Raw genomic sequence first — 18,956 nt, 5'->3', positions numbered from 1 at the left:
AAAAACATCATTTAAGAATAGGCAATGTGATTGTCAAACCTCAAAGGCTGATAAATGTGATCCCTCAAACCAAGTAATCTGATTTTCTTAAAAATGACTGACCAGGTTTCAAGTTGGCAGCAAGCATCCTTTGAACTCTATGCAGGGCAGCAAAGCTGCAGTTTAAAAGCCAAAATTTTAAGCAGAAATGCAGCTTATGAAACGTTGAAATGTCTAAATGTTTCTTAAAGTTGATTTATATATCCACTTCTTATTTTTCATCCTCTGCTTCAGTGAAGGTTGTTTTTACATTCTGTAGCTCATGTAGGAGGCTATGCAAGGAGTTATTAATAAAGTATTAATGCTGTCATCCCACAGGACGTATTGTTTATACCATCACAGATGCAGATTACATCTCAGATCAATGGAGCAATTTTTTAAAAACCTCTTTCTAAAGCAGCGGTTGGAGTACGATTACAGTTGTCCACAGTAGTTATATCATACAGCAAATTAGGAAATATATGTCAGGACCCATTATTCTAATGGGGGTCTTGTAAGATTTTTAAACAATGTAAGTAGATGCCAAACTTGCAAAGCGATGACCCTATTTGAAACAATACCCCCAGCAGAGAGGAGAGAACAAAAATACTGTTGACTTGTGCATGGCTGTCAAGTTAATGCTTCACAGGAATCCACAACACTAATCACCCTTCTTGCATGCAAGTTCTTCCTTTCTTTAGCTCCCTCCTAAGGTATCCCTTAAGCACTCATTAGACCAACGCAGCTGAAAACTGGTAAATTTTTTTTCATGTCAGCTACTACCATTTCAGTCCTGGACAGATACAAAGGAGACAGCATTATACTGCTGCTGTCACTTTGTTTCCTGCAGTATTTTTAAAGAAACATTTTGTTTTCAAAACACATTAAAATAGTGTAAGATCTTATATATTTATGCTCCATCAAATGCCCAGTATGTACAAAGATGAGAACTATAAAACTGTATAAGGCAGAGGTTGGAAATTCTCCATCCTAAATGGCCATTTAAGTAGCACATCTGGAGAAATGCAAGTGCCAAATTTTTAGCAAGCAGCAGCAGCATTAACAAGGGAACCATTGTGGTATGTGTAATGACAATTACATTGCATTGCAAAACTGCATTTATTTTATGCAGCTAAGAGTTTGTCCTAATACCAAATTAAGTTACGTACCAAATTAAAGGCAAGATCATGCTTTACAGTCTTTCAATGGGCTCTACTTATTATGGAACAGGGACTTGTCATAGCTAATCTGAAGGGGTGAGTTTATGCAGATATACGCTGCAGTCAAGTCAAATGGCATGGGAACGCAGAGTGTGCAAGGGCAGGGAATAAAGCTCCCTTAGTGCTCTGTGCCTCCAAGTTGAGGATTATTTGAACAGTGATCAAATGTTCTCAGGAAATGTATTTTAATTAAATTCTGCTCAGCTAAGAAGTGAGACAAGGACACAATTGTCAACAAAATCCCTCCTTGATGTGAGCCTGAATGCAAGTATCATGAGTCCCTCACAGTGTCCATCAGTATTTTGCTTTGACGGGATGGCAGTAATATTACAGGTTAGCAGTGCAGAGTCTGGCAAGGACAGTGCTCTTCAGGCTCTGCTTATTGATGTTGCCAATGTGGTCATGGAATATAATTTCCCAACCTGTGGAGTAGTATGCACAACTCATCCCCAGGTTTTGTGCATCCTATACATGAGATGGGATGCCCACATGGCCATGCGGAACACTTGTAATGCCCAAGGAGCTCTAAGCTCTGATATAGCTTATGCAGCTCTGGTGAAGAGGTTTTCTTTCTGGCGCGGCTTCACAAGTCCATGTTATTTCTTTACAAGGTCCAGCATAATGGGAAAAGAGCATTACTGTACATCTTCATCAGTGATCTAGATGATGGGGCAGACTGTATTCTCAGCAAGTTTGAAGGAGTGCTGAGGGACCTCATCAGGCTGGAGAAATGGGCCAACAGGAACATCATGAAGTTCCACAAGGCAAAGTACGAAGTCCTGCACCTGGGGAGGAACAACCCCAGGCACCAGTACATGCTAGGAGCCAACCAGCTGGAAAGCAGCTTTGCAGAAAAGGACCTGGAAGTCCTGGTGGACACCAAGTTGAACATGAGCCAATAATGTGCCCTTGCAGCAAAAAAAGGTTAATGGTAACCTGGGCTGCATTAGGAGGAGTGTTGCCAGTAGGTCGAGGGAGGTTATCCTTCGCCTCTACTCAGCCCTGGTGAGGCCACACCTGGAGTACTGTTCTGGGCTCCCCAGTACAAGAGAGACATGGACATATTGGAGAGAGTCCGGTGAAGGCAATGGGCACAAACTGAAACACGGGAGGTTCCCTCTGAACATCAGGAAAAACTTTTTACCTGTGAGGATGACTTAGCACTAGCACAGGTTGCTCAGGGAAGTTGCGGAGTCTCCATCCTTGGAGATATTCAAAAGCTGTCTAAACATGGTCCTGGGCAACTGGCTGTAGATGACCTTGTTTGAGCAGGAGTGTTGGACAATGACCTCCAGAGGTCCCTTCCACCTTCAGCCATTCTGTGGTTCAGTTATTCTGAGTAAGAGTCTCGCACAAAAGACAGATAGTTATTAAACTGGAGAAGGAAGGAAATGCAAGAACATGGCAAGCTAAGAGATGACAAGGGTGAGTGAGTCTCAATACAAGTTTTTATGGCAAATCTTCACAGAATTAAGAGTTTCAAAGATGACCACCAGTCAAGGAATTATTTATCAGAACTGCAATGTGACAGGATATTAACAAAAGTAAAGAGGCAATATAGAAAAAAACCTAATTTTAAACAGATCTGCTGTGACTCACAGTCACAGACTGGCAGTATTTTCTGTGAAGTCAAAAACATCTTTTCTTTGCAGAAACAATTCCATGGAAACTCCACTCACTGAGCCTTCTAATTTGATGTTTCCCCACAGGGAGGTGGACTCTACTGGAAACAAGAGATTCTGGGTATTATTCCAAGACAAAGCTGATTCTCATGAAGGGAAAGGTTGCTGCTGCCTACAGCAGAGAGAAATTATTAAAAAACAAGTTCACAATTACATATGCAAGAAACTGTCTCTGCATTTTCTCAGAAACTTTCATTTACATAGTACTTTTGCCTTGCTTTCCCACCCTCGAACTCCCACCTTTTTCTAATCTAATATGTTACTGCCTGTCTTAGAGTTGATGCAGAAGAGTCATATAATTCACCTACAGGGTTTTTTGATCAGCCCCTTCAGAGTGAAATCTCTGTGTAAATGTCATGCAAGTCATTCACGAGTGAGACTAATCTTTTCATATCTTCAGAACTATACCAAGAGATATAGATTCAGTACTTGGGCTTTAGTGTGCCTTGCCTGTGCAATATGCCTTAGCTAGAAACTCCAGCCTTGTATCTCCTCTACAACCATCATAATCTTTTGCCACACTTTCCACCCCAATTGCAATCAATGCCTACTGTAGTCATCCACAGTTACCCTGGTTAAGGAGAAGTCATACACAGGTCCTCAAAGAATAACAGCACTGGCAGACTGTGACACATACACTGTGGTGTAGAGTGCACATGGTAAGCACAAGGGAAGTTCTTCTAGAATAAAAAAGAAAAAAATGAGAACCAAATCACCAGAGAAATACTATAGAAGAATTAGACTATGATTTAGGGTTTACGTGTGCCAGTGGAAGCTACATGTGGAACAACCTAAGGTGCAAATTGGAAATGTGGTAGTTATTTTGCAGTAATTTGCTGTGTGGACTTCTCAAGTGCGCAAAGGTTTATCATGTCCCGTTGTAAAAGCGCTGATGATTGAGGGATCTTAGGGAACATATATCTTCTCTTAAGTTCACAATTCAAGCTTAGGCACCCACATTAGGTGCCTAAACAACACAAGGGGGAGTTAGTTGCCTCAGAATCCACCCATTAGCAGAAAGGTGCCTCTCAGCCCATTTGTGTCATTCCTACCCTTTCCCAGCTAAATGTTCCAGCTGCTGGGCTTAAAAAATCAACCTTCCCCCTCCTTATCTTCTTTTGACCCAGTGATTCTTGAATTTTCAGCCTCACCATGTCACGTATCTCCTTCCCTTTTCAATATTCTCAGGCCTTGTCATGGGAAATGCAAAATACGGATCATGAAAAAATTTTTGTCTGAGGAGGGTATTTATCTCATGTTCTCCTAACAACACTACCTGGGTGTAGTTGCTGGGATATTGTATTAAAAAGGGCATCCACTTGAATGTTCTTGAATGGCAGGAGGTGCAGCTGCAGGGCTTTGCTTTTATCTTGGTGGGGTTGGCTGAGTGTCACTAGGCACATGCCAGCTAGGTCTGTACCTTGGTAGGTCATGGCAACGGATGACTAGTCTGTGAATCCAAAATGGGCTTTGATTTTGGTTGCTCAGCTTAGTCAAACTGACAGTGCCTCAGGGCACAGGCAGTGATAAGGTATTTAGGGAGCTTTTGGTGAAAATTTGGGAACTCTAATGTGACATGGTCTCTTGAGCTTGATTAACTACATTTCAATTATCTGCACAATAGGCATGTATTGGGGAGATTTTGCCCTAACAGCTTACAGGCCTGTTTTTTTTAATGGCTGTCCAATTCCTTGCAGACTGAATGGAGAAGATTCTTGTCAGAAAATTTTTACTCTGGAGTAATTCAGTAATTTTAAGTGCGTTTTTCAAGATAAAATTGCAAAATAACATTTACATTCAAGATAACATGTTTAGGGTAGCATAGATTTTTTTCCTGAACATAAAATTGATACTTTCCACCAAGAGGGAAAAGGAAAGGAGAAGCAGCAGTAGATAAAATTTCACAAAAACTTAATCTGCATGTATTGTAGCCCTCCACAAATCTAGAAGTGTTGGGATTCTTGAATACTTGGGATTACTTGGTACTGAAGTCACTTGTGTTCATCCAATCCCCTCTTAGAACTGGCTAATTTCCTTTATGTGAATGATCGCATAACTCTGTGGCAGAAGATAACTGTTCCTCTGCACTGGGGAGAGGTTTGATGATTAGATGATGCTAATGTGTCGGGAATACCATGTGTTCCTCTTGCTCCTACCATAGTAACTTCCTGTTTAAAATAGATAAATGAACCAAGAAACATGCCTTTAATTTATTCAATTAAGACAATATTGATACGAAAACTAGAATCTCCAGTCTGAACTTTTGGCTCAGAGGGAGTATGTTAGGCAGTTGTTTCTATTGGTTTCTCCATACAAGTAGTGCAATGAGTTAGTTCTTAGTTTCAGAAAATATGAAGTAAAAAGCAGTGCTCCTAACAGCAGCAAGACATTTTAGGCCAGTTTTATCACCACAAGACTCTCAGAGGCACAAGAACTTACTGACTGACTGAGGCAGATGGGAGACCACAATTGCCCAGAGATGCATGAATTAAGTGTGTGCCTCTGTAGCAGTCAGTGCTGCTTCCATCCTCATTTCAAACAGTTTCCACTGTAGGATGGAATGGAAAAGCTGTGAAGGTAAATGCTATTAATGGACAGTGAGCTCCCCATCTGAGGTGAGTTGTTACACCTACTGCTCAGAAGGTTTTAGCTGTGCACTTTTCAGAATAACCACTGAGCATTGAAAGTGACTTTGAAAGTTCTTAATACTGAAAGATTTTAAAAACTGGTTAGGCCTTTTTATAGATCTACAAAGGAAAAAAGGAGATTCGCACAACATGTTTGTGGAAGAAATACTTGGAAGAAATATCTACAGTGTAATTTACGTAATGCCGTTATCATGTCAAGGCTGGATAAAGCCTCACTCAGTGGAAGAGTTGGTAAAGAGTGTTTTTGAGGATATGATAGTCTTAAAAAAAGACTAGTCACATAACAGTATTATTTAATTTTGACATGGTATATTATCAGAGGAAGAGTCATATACATACACTGACATTGCTATGGTGCTTCTGAAAGTATCTGTCATAAAGTGTGTGGACATAACGGAAACATAATGATGACACTGAAATTATCCTTAGTCCAAGTAAAGTAATACCATTAGTGTGGAAATGTTTGTGGAATGATAGAAGGGGGTTGGTTTTTGACATTTTTTGAAGGATTTTCTTTAATTTTGGGGGGGAAAGAGAAAGAGAATTAAAGTTTTTGCTATTGCAGTCAAAGCCCTTGATAAAGAGCCATTTTATGAACTAGAATTGGTTTTCTAAAGTAAAAAATAAAATATGATAAGAAATTGTGTTGATAAGCACACATACAGCTGTGGCTCTGTGTAAGAAATCTGTATGGCTCAGTGTAATACTGTATAACAAATTCCTGCACATCACCTCCTCTTATCCTTACCATTATGCAAACATAATATGTATTGAAATTCCCATAGAAGTGTGATACCAAATCCTGCTAAAAGATGCTAAAAAGGAATCCCACTTTCCTATGGTATTATGTTCTTCTGGAGATATGTAGGACCTCATTTTATAAAAATTGAAGCTCTGTAAAAATGAGAACCTGGGGAGCAAAAAACCAGAATTATTTCTATGTCCTTTTGGACATTATGGTAATTTATCTACTGGCAGCTGCTGGGACTGACTGGCCAGTGATGTAACCCAGTAGTCTTTTATCCTTATATTTGTCTTACTTTGGTTTATTTCTGCCTAGTCCTTGCTTTTCAGGATCTTTATGTTATTCTTTACAGTTGAAATAAATGCCTTTTTGCTATTCAAGGGTAAATGCCAACCTTTTTCATAGCTATTTGTGGGATTTTTGCATCCACAGTTCCACTAGTGTTGTTTAGTAGTGATTTTTTTATGTATGCACAGCCGATCTGATCCAAAGCCCAGAGAACCTACTTGTGATTTATTTATATACTTCAGTGGGTTTTGGATCGGAACTTATGACTGTGGCCTTTATGAGATGTATTATTCTTGTAGATAGGCTAGTACTGACAGAAGTTATTTTCCTAGGTGATAGCAACACCATAATGCACATGTTTGGTAACAGGAAAAAGTGCCCCTGTGGTGTACCACCACGGGACTTTTCATGGAACTAAACAGACTGCTCATTAACATTTAGTGGTCCAGGGGGGGAGGGAGGAAAGAAGGAAGAAAGGGAGGAAAGGAAGGAAGAAGGAAAGAGGGAAGGGGGGAAGTGGAGCAGGGGAAGGAGGGAGGTCATACCACAACAGGAGAGAAAAGGAAACCATATTGATTTTCTCAGTGAACGCCAATATTGTTAGATCTGTTGATCTGTTGAGAAGCTGAGAAGGAGGAAATTACATGCTCTCTTTTAAAATTAATTGTTGCATTTTGTTTCTGTACTGACTGCCTGGTTCTGCCACCCAAGATAATTTCTAAAATACAGCAGAGTCTCCCTTGTAGTAATGAGGAGTGAAAAGCGACCAGTGTCATAGTGCAATTCATTAGACTTAGATGGTGATCTGTACTCTGGTAAAAATGAGGTTTCTTGCTGTTGAAGATGGGTTTCATTGTGCTCATCTCCTGGGACTACATCAACTATCACTTATCAGACAGATGCTAAATGCTGCACTTGAAGTAGATTATTGCTTCCTCTTTCTTTGCTCCAGCTGATGGTTCTTTAAGGTGCATTTTTTTGATCTGTTTAAAATTGGAGAAAGCGTTGAGTCTACACAATTGTTGTCATATGCAGCCATTACATTTCTAATAGAATGATACTTGCATGATACGGCGCAGAGGGCGTTACCTCCGTAAGCTTCATTTATGCCCATGTTCACCAACAGAAAGGCGACATAAATCCATTTGTTCTCTGTGCAGTAACTGTAAGTTTGGGAGTAAGCTTTACTTCCAGGAAGTACAGCTGAACTGTGATGGGGCTGTACCATGCTGGAAAGCTATTGCTTTTGTTTTGCAAATCAGGGTGGCTTTAGAGGACAAAGCCTGCGATCATCCCATTTTATTTGTCCTTCCTTGCTAGCAGTGTGCCAAACAGCTCAAAAACAGATGGGGAGTCCTCTTCTTGTGGAAGATGAAACAGGCCTTTGACATTGCCATGACACAAAATTGACAGCTAATTCTATGATATCCAGCATGAAAAAAAGTGCAGCTATAGGGTATATGAAATGAAGTCATAGACATGTTCCTTAGCACTGGCCAAAAGGCATTGCCTATTTCTTAGCCTAAAAGTGAGTCAGCTCCATGTATTCCGGTTCTGTTTTCAGCTCTGGTTGTTTGTGATCTTGGAATGATCTTTGTCACTCAACAGTGTTGTATTCACTTTCATGATCTTAAGTATTACTAAAGGTAAAGGAAATCATTGCTGCAGCCTGAATTCCTCAGACCAAGGTTTGGAAGAATTCAGGCTTTCCCATTAGGGCTTCACATATTGTCAAAAATGAAATAAAAGCAGGAGGAAGAATGTGTTTCTTTTTTACTGGACATTTTCCCATTTGGCACTGTACTGAATTTCCTTCCTTAATACTTGCTTGAAAAATATAGCTTAGATCTTAACACTGCATTAATTATAAAAAATTACTTGGCAAGTTTTCATTATATATTGCTACATGATTCTCTAGCAGCACTTATATGCAAATTCAGGAGCAATGGGATGAGAATAATAGAAAAGAGGTATCTTAAATGATTGACAGAGTTTCTCCCATAATCCTTCTCCTAGTCTAAACAGCCATCCCATTGAGTGCACTGCAAATGGAGCATCAGTGATAATCTGTATTTCTCTGGCACAGAAGTGTATGATTGATTATATATTTTCTAACTAGCCTGCAATGGCCAGATTTATCAGGGAATGAAAGAAGGAGAAGAGGAACAGCAAACAGTTGCTATATTGAAAGAAAACTGTCCATTGACATTTATCCTCCTATGCATTTTGCTCAGTAATTCACTTATCTGACTATGGATCATTATCAGACTGACTCCCAGGAAGAAAAATCACCACACAGCCACTGTATAAATAATACTGATTACAGTTTTCCGTTGTATCTCAACAATTGTAGCTTCCATCTGATGGTTTTTTTCTGTGGGGATAAAGTGAAAAAAAAAAAAACATTTTTCTCACTGAGTTGCTTTTTGATTATTTTATTGAGTAATGTCTCAGTGACAGAGTCCAGTTGGAGGTCTGTGTCTAGCGGAGTCCCGCAAGGGTCGGTTCTGGGACCAGTTCTATTCAATATATTCATTAATGACTTGGATGAGGGATTAGAGTGTGCTGTCAGCAAGTTCGCTGATGACACAAAACTGGGAGGAGTGGCTGACACACCAGAAGGCTGCGCAGCCATTCAGAGAGACCTGGACAGGCTGGAGAGTTGGGCGGGGAGAAATTTAATGAAATATAACAAGGGCAAGTGTAGAGTCCTGCATCTGGGCAAGAACAACCCCATGTACCAGTACAAGTTGGGGGCAGAGCTGTTGGAGAGCAGAGGAGGGGAAAGGGACCTGGGGGTCCTAGTGGACAACAGGATGACCATGAGCCAGCAGTGTGCCCTTGTGGCCAAGAAGGCCAATGGCATCCTGGGGTGTATTAGAAGGGGTGTGGTCAGCAGGTCAAGAGAGGTTCTCCTCCCCCTCTACTCTGCCCTGGTGAGGCCGCATCTGGAATATTGTGTCCAGTTCTGGGCCCCTCAGTTTAAGAAGGACAGGGAACTGCTAGAGAGAGTCCAGCGCAGAGCCACGAAGATGATTAAGGGAGTGGAACATCTCCCTTATGAGGAGAGGCTGAGGGAGCTGGGTCTCTTTAGCTTAGAGAAGAGGAGACTGAGGGGTGACCTCATGAATGTTTATAAATATGTAAAGGGCAAGTGTCATGAGGGTGGAGCCAGGCTCTTCTCAGTGACATCCCTTGACAGGACAAGGCGCAATGGGTGCAAGCTGGAACACAGGAGGTTCCACTTAAATATGAGGAAAAACTTCTTTACGGTGAGGGCGACTGAACACTGGAACAGGCTGCCCAGAGAGGTTGTGGAGTCTCCTTCTCTGGAGACATTCAAAACCCGCCTGGACGCGTTCGTGTGTGATATGGTCTAGGCAATCCTGCCCCGGCAGGGGGATTGGACTAGATGATCTTTCGAGGTCCCTTCCAATCCCTAACATTCTGTGATTCTGTGATTCTGTGATAGATGTGAAGGAAGCATAAAGTTTATGTTCAAATAAATAAACAAAAGATGAAAGAAAGATCCGATAATCTGAAGATAACAAAATGTTTCATCAGAATTTTCCTGACTCGTCTTCTAAGTTAGCTTTTAATAAGGGGAAGTGGTCCAACACATTTTAGATGAGGAACAGGTTAGTGCTGTGCCATCTTTTAGGGTATTCTTCTCAGGAAAAGTCCATATTTGTCTGTGTTTATACAGTACGTATTGTCCGTTTTGTGTGCACATGCACACAATTCACAGAATACAATGTAAATATGCTGATACTTAGATACAAAGCTGACAAATAAAGCACTAAAGAAAATAATAGATTAGATGTTTTGGCTTGCCTGAATGCATCTAGTTGCAAAGCAATTAGAATTTTTTGTTTATTCTGTTTGCTTTATTTGAAATATTAGAAAATGAAATATAAGAAAATGTATTGCATTCATTTCTCTCTCACTGTATGTATGCCAAAAAAATCCGTGGGATAAATATATTTGGCTCCTGCCCATTTAAAAGCAAGTTACTTTATTAGTGTTGAGCTTTGAGGGTTTAAATGCTATTAAAGTTTTTTGGAGTGGCCATCCAGTTTCTCTGTGGGCTGACTCTTTAACATAACCAGTGTAATTTCATTTTTGAGCACTTGACCTAGACATTGGCAAGCAATCCAGTCTTGGAAAACCCACAAGCAATTAAATCACTGAGACGGGCATAATTGGCTAAGCCCAAACCTGGAAGCCAAAACTCCTTCTCTATAGCTGTGACTCTGTCCTGACAAGTAATTTCATCCGTTAAAGTCTGGGCTTTCTCAATCTGAAGAATTTTTATAAACTTTATGAGACTGATCATGAACAGTCTGTGGGGGTAATCAGGGCTTTTGGAGGGGAAAAACAGAAAACCTAAAAATCCTTACAATGACAATCAAGATGGAGCAGAAATATTGTCTTCTACTCAGTAATATGTAAAACTTAAACCTTCTATTTTTTTGATGACCAAAATGTTTCCCTAGATTGCAATGTGATATGTCATGGCCTTTGTAATATGAGCTATGATAACATTCACAAGATTAGTATTGGCAGTTCTTCTCTCTTTGGGCCAGTAGTGCACTCATCCAGAATGTGAATTGAAATCATTCTTCTGCCTTGGAGGATTAGAGCCTGCGTTGTGCAACTTTTGGTAATAAGCTAGATGCTATAGCTATTAATGGTATGAAGCATCCTGAGGTTTGTTGATCTCTATCATCTCCTGTGTTCATCCAGTTCTGATGCACTATCTAAATAGTGAAGCAGAAATAAAAAGGGAAAAAAAAAGAATAGCTTTACAGTTTGGTGTTCAGAGCAGTATTGACTGGGCATCTAAATTTAAACTTTGTCGCCGTATAGGTACCCACATCTTTTCATGGCCTCATTTCTGATTTCTCATATCTTAGATAAAATGTGTTTGCTCTAAAAAAAACCCTCAAAATCACTTAACACTTCAAAGTGGCAAACCAATAACATTTTTGATAAGGCAAATCCATTATTAACAATCCACACAGAGGGGATATACTTCATCTCCTATATGTGTCCAATCTATATTTATAAAAGTAATGATATCATTGTGAAAGCAAAAGCTGATGAAAAATTGAGAGGAAGAAATTAAGTAGAGATAAAGAATCCATCTCTCTTTTCTGCTGACTTTCATCTATAGCATAAACCCTAGGGTTCACATCAGTTTAAACTGTGAAATAATAAATGAGGTAGGAGCAATGGAAAACCTGAATCAGACCTATGATTATTTCTGTAGTACCCATTGCTGCCAGTTTGAGAAGCAGTGCTTATACTCTGTAGTGGGTTAGAGTCTAAAACTTACATAGTCTTATATTGTATCCCTATTTCTATCTAACAGTAGATATCTAACAGTGATGGTGTTAACCTCTCAACCTCTCTGCGTTTCAAAGCTTATGCTTGTGAAGTAAGTATGGCTTCTTCACTAATATTTAAAGCATTTCTTTTTCTGTAACTGCCATTAAAGCTAGAGCTTATTACAGTTCCTATAGAGGGGGCACATGCTAGGAGTATGCCCATTCGTGAGAAACATAATCCTAATAAGAGCTAAGAATGCAAACTCTGATGTCAAAACAACAGTTACTAAAGTGAAGTGCTGGGAAGTAGAATTTTCCAAGTAAAACATTTCTCCTCACTAATGCAATTTTCTGACATCGTTATTAATCCCATAAAGCCCAAAGCGTTATTTTTAAGATCGTATTTCTTTAGAAACTACATCCGTATTCAGTACAAAGAAGAAATGCAGAGTATTTGCTTCATGTATTCAGAATCCCATTCATTGGACTTGCGGTTTACATTTTAAGTTCTTTATATTTTCCATTGATTTAAAAAGATATCTTCCATTTTTCATAAATTGTATTTTACATTCGGCCAGTACGGATCCATGGTAGTAAACAGCAGTACTCGTAATGAGGGTTTACAGCCCAACAGACATACCTGTAGTAGTGTGTGAGCATGCTGAGAGACCTCTCTCCTGGCAAGCTGCTGGGAGGACCACAGCCCACTCAGTTTCGCAACTTGTGTTCAGCCCTGCTCACTCTTTCCACTTGCATAGGATACCAACACACAGAGGGTTGTTCTATAGATGCTTTTGTTTCATTTCTACAAAAGACAGAAGTGCAGTAACACCTTGCGGGCCAGATCTTCTAAAGACAGCAGCCCATGGAAGTGAAGGACAAAAAGAGAATTGGATGCTTGTTGCAGGGATGGGATCACTGGGGCTAAGGATGAGGAGCAGAGTTAGGTATGAACATTTCCTAGAAAGAAAGGGTAGGAAAATTTTCTTTGGACATTCTGCCCTGGGCAAGAGTGGCAAAGGTTATGGTATAGGTAGTCTTCCATTATCTTGTAATCTGCAGTGTTCAGGCTCATTTTCATTCATTGTGAGTTGTGAATTACTTCTTCAGAGCTGACAGCTTTGACAAACATTGCTTCCTCTGTGCACACTTCAAGATACATTGTGCACATTTTTATTCTCCTCAGATTTCCAAAGCACAGTTTGGGGGAATTAATTTTTGAAGCTCAGTTTCAACAATGTTTTTCAAAATGGCTGGCACTGCTTTGATTTATGATTTCCGTCATAACACCTACAGTAAAACAATCTGCTCTTGTTTAAAAACATTTGGTTCTTTCACTTTTACTTTGGCTTTCTGCAAGTCATGTAAACTGCAGCAGTTTCACCACCTGCTGCCTACGCTGGCTGCATTTACGTTAATGCTTTAGTTCAGATCAGGAGTGGAATTCTGAAGCAAACCTCCTGGCTGCTCCCCATTTGCCAAGCTTTGGTTTGCAAGGTAGTTGTCTCACAGTGTCTGACATGGGATCGTCTCAACCGATACTAAACAGGAGATGTGCTACAGGAACATACCTAATGCACTTCAGCAGCTGATGGGCATTCAGCCCATGAGACCAGACAGAGCTAAGCTGAGGTAAAAACCTTCTGAAAGGCATATAGTATGGACATCTGGTCCTCAGCTCCAACTGTTTCACTCTATAAATCCACTCATATTGGTCTGTACTACTTGCTAATATAGACACAACCGTTATCTGCTCCTACATTTGCTGGTTTTATGCATGAACGTGTATTTTGCTGCTCAAATATAATTTGCATCATCATGACTGTACTCCAGTTCTTTCTGGAATTCCCCATATTCCTGCCTCAGACTGGAGCCCACCATTGATTTCCTGTACATTTCATTCCATAGCTTTTGATCAGTGCTACAACTTCTCAGTAGTTATGCAAGTGTGATTTTCCTCTTGACATGCAAAATGTACACAGATCTTTTTCCTTGTTACTGAGCTCAATATTGTTTTTACCTTAGAAAGAGAGCTTCCACCTTGCCTGGGTTTCTCACTGCTGAGATCTGCAATTGTAAGCAATAACGGTGTCCTTTGCTTATGTAGCTTTTTCAGCTACACCAGCTGCTGGACCACAAAGAAGAAAACTGATTAAAAGTTGTCAAATACCTATTCAGATTTCCCATCAGGCGCATTAATTTGGAACATTCAGTTAAGTTGTCGTAGCTGGAAATCTTATCTCTTGTTCTCTGCAACCATGAAATACTTTTCATTTATCCTTAGTTGATTTCAAGCTATCATTCATACAGATAGGATAGATATTTTTATTTTTGTCAACCAGAGAGTAGCTGAAAAAGTATTTGCATCTTTTTCATACATAATATACTTAGATCAGCTTCTTACCATGACTATTGGTGAGTGTATGGCAGTATGTAATTACATGAAAATCACTGTTCTAAAACTTTCTTTGGGACATAAAGATTCATAGATGCTGTAGGATTTCAGTAAGGTGTAAACAACAGAGTTCTTCATGAAAAGAGAATCTTTTTATTATAATCACTTGCTTGACTGAATTGTTTTGGTTTCTACACAGAAAAAAAAGGCAGAACATTATCAAATCTTTTTAGCAAGCTCATCTCGTAGGTTTGAGGCCTTTCTGGGGGACAGGAAATAATGTTCTTCATCTCACCAAGCCTTCTTATTTTCCTCATTTCTTTCTGGCAATAATTACAAAAAGTTTCACATACAGAGTGAAAGAACAAACTCCCTTGGTCGGGCCACAGCATCGCTGTACTGCCTACAGCCAGCATCCTACGTAACTCCGCGTGCCCTGGCTTGGGACACGGTGATGGATTACAGCGTTGGCGCGACACTGTCTTCTGGGATGAGCTACGGTTACTATTGTTGTCATTAGCTTCATGCTAGGAATTTGTTATATTACACACTGAGGCACAGATAATGACTATCAATCAAGTCAAAGAATTTACATTCTACATAAGAAAACCACAAAATACGAAACTATGAAAGTTGGAAGGAGATTATAGTTTCTCTAATTTTAATGTATTTGGTTTTATTGAACCTGATAGTGGATAGTAGGGAATTTAAGGGAAGATGCAAAAATGGGATAATGGAATTCATCAAAAGAAGCATGGAAGAAAGTACCCAAAGTACACTGATGGGAGAGAGAAAAGAGTAGTATTTTCAGTCAGTTCTAATGTCAGTGGTGGAAAGAGGAGAATAAGGGAAATTCCTGTTGGGCAAAGATTTGTGATGATGTTCTGAAGGACAGACTGCAGGTGAGCAATGGGAGTGGGTATGTCAGTGGAAAGAGAAAGGAGATTTCTACTGCTTTGGGGCAACAGCAGGAGCCTGGGGAAGTCTTGGGCTGTGGCAAAAGGAAGGAGCAAAAGAAACAGAGCACTGAGTGGGGAGCACAGCCTAACTCCGAGGGATGGCCATGGGCGGGCAGCCAGCCCAGCCCAAACTGGCAAAGACTTCAGAAAGCCAGGAGGGCTCTAAAGAGTTTGCTGCATCTTAAAAAGTCGCTGAGCTGGCTGAAAGCAGACCTGGAAACAAGGGCCTGTCTGCAAGGATGCACAGGGCAAGCTGAGAATTGTTATTTCTGTCCTGTCTGATCATGTTTGGAGGCTTTTCTGTTTAAAAAGTTAATGATTCTAATTTATAATCAAATAAAATTGGCTTTCTTGGTTTTAAAAGCCTTCAATATTTGTTAGAAAGTTCACTACAGAAGATCTGAGCAGATTCATCTCCAGATTTTGGTTGACTTGTGCTCAGCATTTCTTAAGGGAAGCTTTTGAGAGAGAAGGTGAAATGCTAGCCACTCTTTTCTTACGAAAAGCAGATTAGAAATCAGAATATTTCATTATATGCCCAGGTGATAAACTATAACTCACAGGTAAAGTCCAGGAGAAGCGTGACTTGAGGAGGAGCTGGAAGCTTACCCCATGTGCCATTCCCAAGGGGACTACTGCTTGCTCGGTACAGGGCTCTAATCCCCACCTGAAGGATATCCAGATCCATAACCCTATGACTTAAACTCATTTTGGTTTCCTTGGCTGTTGTGCCTAGCAGTTTCTTCTGTTGCTGTTTACAAGAAGTAAATGAGTTTATGTACTATCTGACCTGCAGTACTTCTGATGCGGCAAGGTGATACTGGCAACTCGCTTGACTTGATACTTGTTGAATAATTTAGCTCCGGTTTGTTTCCAGATAGCTAGCTATCCAGATGAGCATCTTCTATTACTGCCTATTGTCATGGTTACAGGGCTGGCTGCATCTCTTCTCCCCTCTCTGAGTTTTCTGAGTGCAGTATGAGGGCTGTCCTTGCCTGCGGTACAATATAGAAAATCTTCTGCTGACAGACTTGGATGTAGCGCAGCAGCCTGTAAATGAGCACTGGCTCATTTCAACATGTCTAATAGAATTTAAATGTGTGCATTGGATGCACTAATATTAGCCCTTAACTACTAGTAAGTGGGATGCTAACTGAAGCAATTATATTTTCTTAGGTCTGTGCAGTCAAGTCTCGGTTTTAATTAGCCCTTTGAAGTGTTACCAGAATTCCCTGTCAGGAAAAAATATTTATATGTATGCAAACACAAACATACACAAAATATTGTATTATTTATATTACTATATTGCATAAACAAAAGATTCTCAGAGCAGCTGCTAACCCCTCACACTGATCTACAGAGTACTTGAGCATTTCTTAAGGAAAATAATCAAGTCTTTGGTGAAGGACGTGCTGCCTGTGTCCGTGTTGTCTATGTCTGAACTGGCCACAGTGAAATGCCATGCAGCCCCCGTGCCCCGGAGAAGGTGCCGTGCTGCAGCACAGGACCTCCTGGCTGCTCTCGCCCAGCAGCTGCACAGGGGGGTGGCTGGAGTGGGTGTGCACGGCCCTCCACGGGCAAAGCCGGGCTGTACAGCCAGGCTCTCCAGCCAGAGCATCACTAGCCTTTGTCCTTTTTCAGGGTAGAATCACTTTACCTTTTTGCCTCTGTCTATGGATTTTTTTTTAAAGATCTTATTGCTTGTATTTTAAAAAATCTTATTGGATGTCTGACTTCATTGGGCAGAAGAAACATTAATGACATTCATATGATTAAGAGAGTTATTTGGAAAGGAGGGTTCTGCAGTAATTCCCAAGTTTTTTTGAGTGCCAGTTTCTTTCACCTGAAAGGTTTTTTCCCCCGCCTTGTTTTGTTTATTATTTCTGTATATCATGTGTGAGGGTTTTTTTGTTGTTTTCAGCTTTCCCTAGAGATTCATAAGCATGTATGTATGATATCTAAAATGGACAAAAAGTGACTTAACTGGTGAAGGTAGGATGCAATGGTAGGTGTGCTAAGTATTGTTACAGGCGAGGCCTAAAAGAGGGGCGGGTACTCTGATCACAGATTGCAAACTGTGTTTTAACTTTCCCACATTAAAAAATACATGGATGCTAGTTTACATTTTAAATGTATTTACCCCAAACGTTTTGATTTTAGGAACTTTGAACCAAAAGGACTGGGGAAAGAAATATTCAGCCTGCAATGGTGCCAAACAATCTCCTATTAATATAGATGAAGATCTCACCCAAGTAAATGTGAATCTGAAGAAACTTAAATTCCATGGATGGGAAGCAGAAACTTTGGAAGATACTTTCATTCACAACACTGGCAAAACAGGTAAAAAGTCAGATTTCATGTTTGGAATTAAATGAGGTCAGAAAAGTGATATAGGACGGACAATCGACCAAGGACTTTTAATGAAACATTTTCATTTCACTTTTCCTTAACTCGTGCATCCTGAATTTGTCCATTAAATAAAAAAAAAAAAACAACAGGTGATGAAAATAGCCAAGCATAATAGAGAAATCACCAAAACACAAATGAAAATTATGTGCACAGACAGATAGGGCCAAAGCAATCACATCATTACTACCATTCCATCACGAGCACTTCATTGAAGCTAAACAGTAATTTAGCATTTGCTATGAAATAATGATAATTGCTACATATCTAGAATCTGTAACAAGTATACAAAAATGATTTTTTAAAAGTATGAATAAATTACCTACTCATCTGGAAGCACTTAGTGGATGAGTTGTGCTCAAGATGGGATTCATCTTACCTACACATAGATGCCTATAATGTAGACACTTGTGTCTGAATTACTCACTTAGACTTCTTCTTACAGTCAAAGAAGAGAAATAGGTGTTTTTATGGTCCGATTTGTCTTACTTATCTTAGAAATGTATTTCAGAAAGAGGTGATTTATGCCTACAGGTGCCTATTTCTCCCAGCTATAAAAGAAGCTTATGGTGGCATTTGCATTGTCAGACAAATCTTTTTGCAACCACTTTGCTGTATAAATCCAGGACAGCAGTAACTAAAAGCTGCTTGTTGGAAATACTGTTTCTTGTTTCGGGCACAGGTATGGAGGAAGGAATCTCTTAACAACTGTCTTTGACCTTCTACCAGTTCCAGTGGGACCCCTAGACCAGCCATTTTATTTTATGTTATTTTATTTTACGATATTTTATGTTATTTTATTTTAGTGTCATTGTTCCTAATTTCTGTTCTTGTCCCCGTCATGTACTTCCTACATACTACTCTACAAATTACTTACTTCCCTCTTGCCCTACTAGATGAGATAAATACTGCATTTGTCTTTTCAAGAGATCCCTGAGGAAACATTCTTTAAAGTCCATAAAAGTGAACTAAGCTCTTCCTCACCTACAGCAATTCAGATATTATAAAAGGAACTGCTAAGCTCTGCAGTTAAAATTGTCTTCAAGGTCTTGAGGAATGTAATGAAACTGAACTCCATTAATGCTGTTTCAGCAAGAGGTCAAACCATTCACAATCACTGGAGGTGGGAAAGCCACATGTGGAGCTTCAGTCTGTTCCACCCTGCTCATTCCCTCCAGAAGACAAATGCTCAGTCCCATCTACAGTTTGTGTACAGTTATGTCCAGCTGAAGACCTGTCATCCCCTTCTCCCATGGGAGATTGCT

The 18,956-nt window shown here is 40.0% G+C and overlaps 1 protein-coding gene across 1 annotated transcript in view; it reads left to right on the top strand.

Annotated features, from left to right (window-relative positions):
- Positions 1-18,956, top strand: part of PTPRZ1 (protein tyrosine phosphatase receptor type Z1) — a 104,345-nt gene that overhangs the window by 20,747 nt on the left and 64,642 nt on the right. Inside the window, exon 3 of the mRNA XM_068400702.1 lies at positions 17,446-17,625. Within this exon, the coding sequence (XP_068256803.1) occupies positions 17,446-17,625 (180 nt within the window). The remainder of the gene's footprint in view (positions 1-17,445; positions 17,626-18,956) is intronic.

The sequence above is a fragment of the Nyctibius grandis genome, chromosome 5, assembly GCF_013368605.1.
Source record: "Nyctibius grandis isolate bNycGra1 chromosome 5, bNycGra1.pri, whole genome shotgun sequence".
Taxonomy (NCBI): domain Eukaryota; kingdom Metazoa; phylum Chordata; class Aves; order Nyctibiiformes; family Nyctibiidae; genus Nyctibius; species Nyctibius grandis.
The sequence above is the reverse complement of the archived record's forward strand: the minus strand, read 5'-3'. Positions and strand labels throughout refer to the sequence as shown.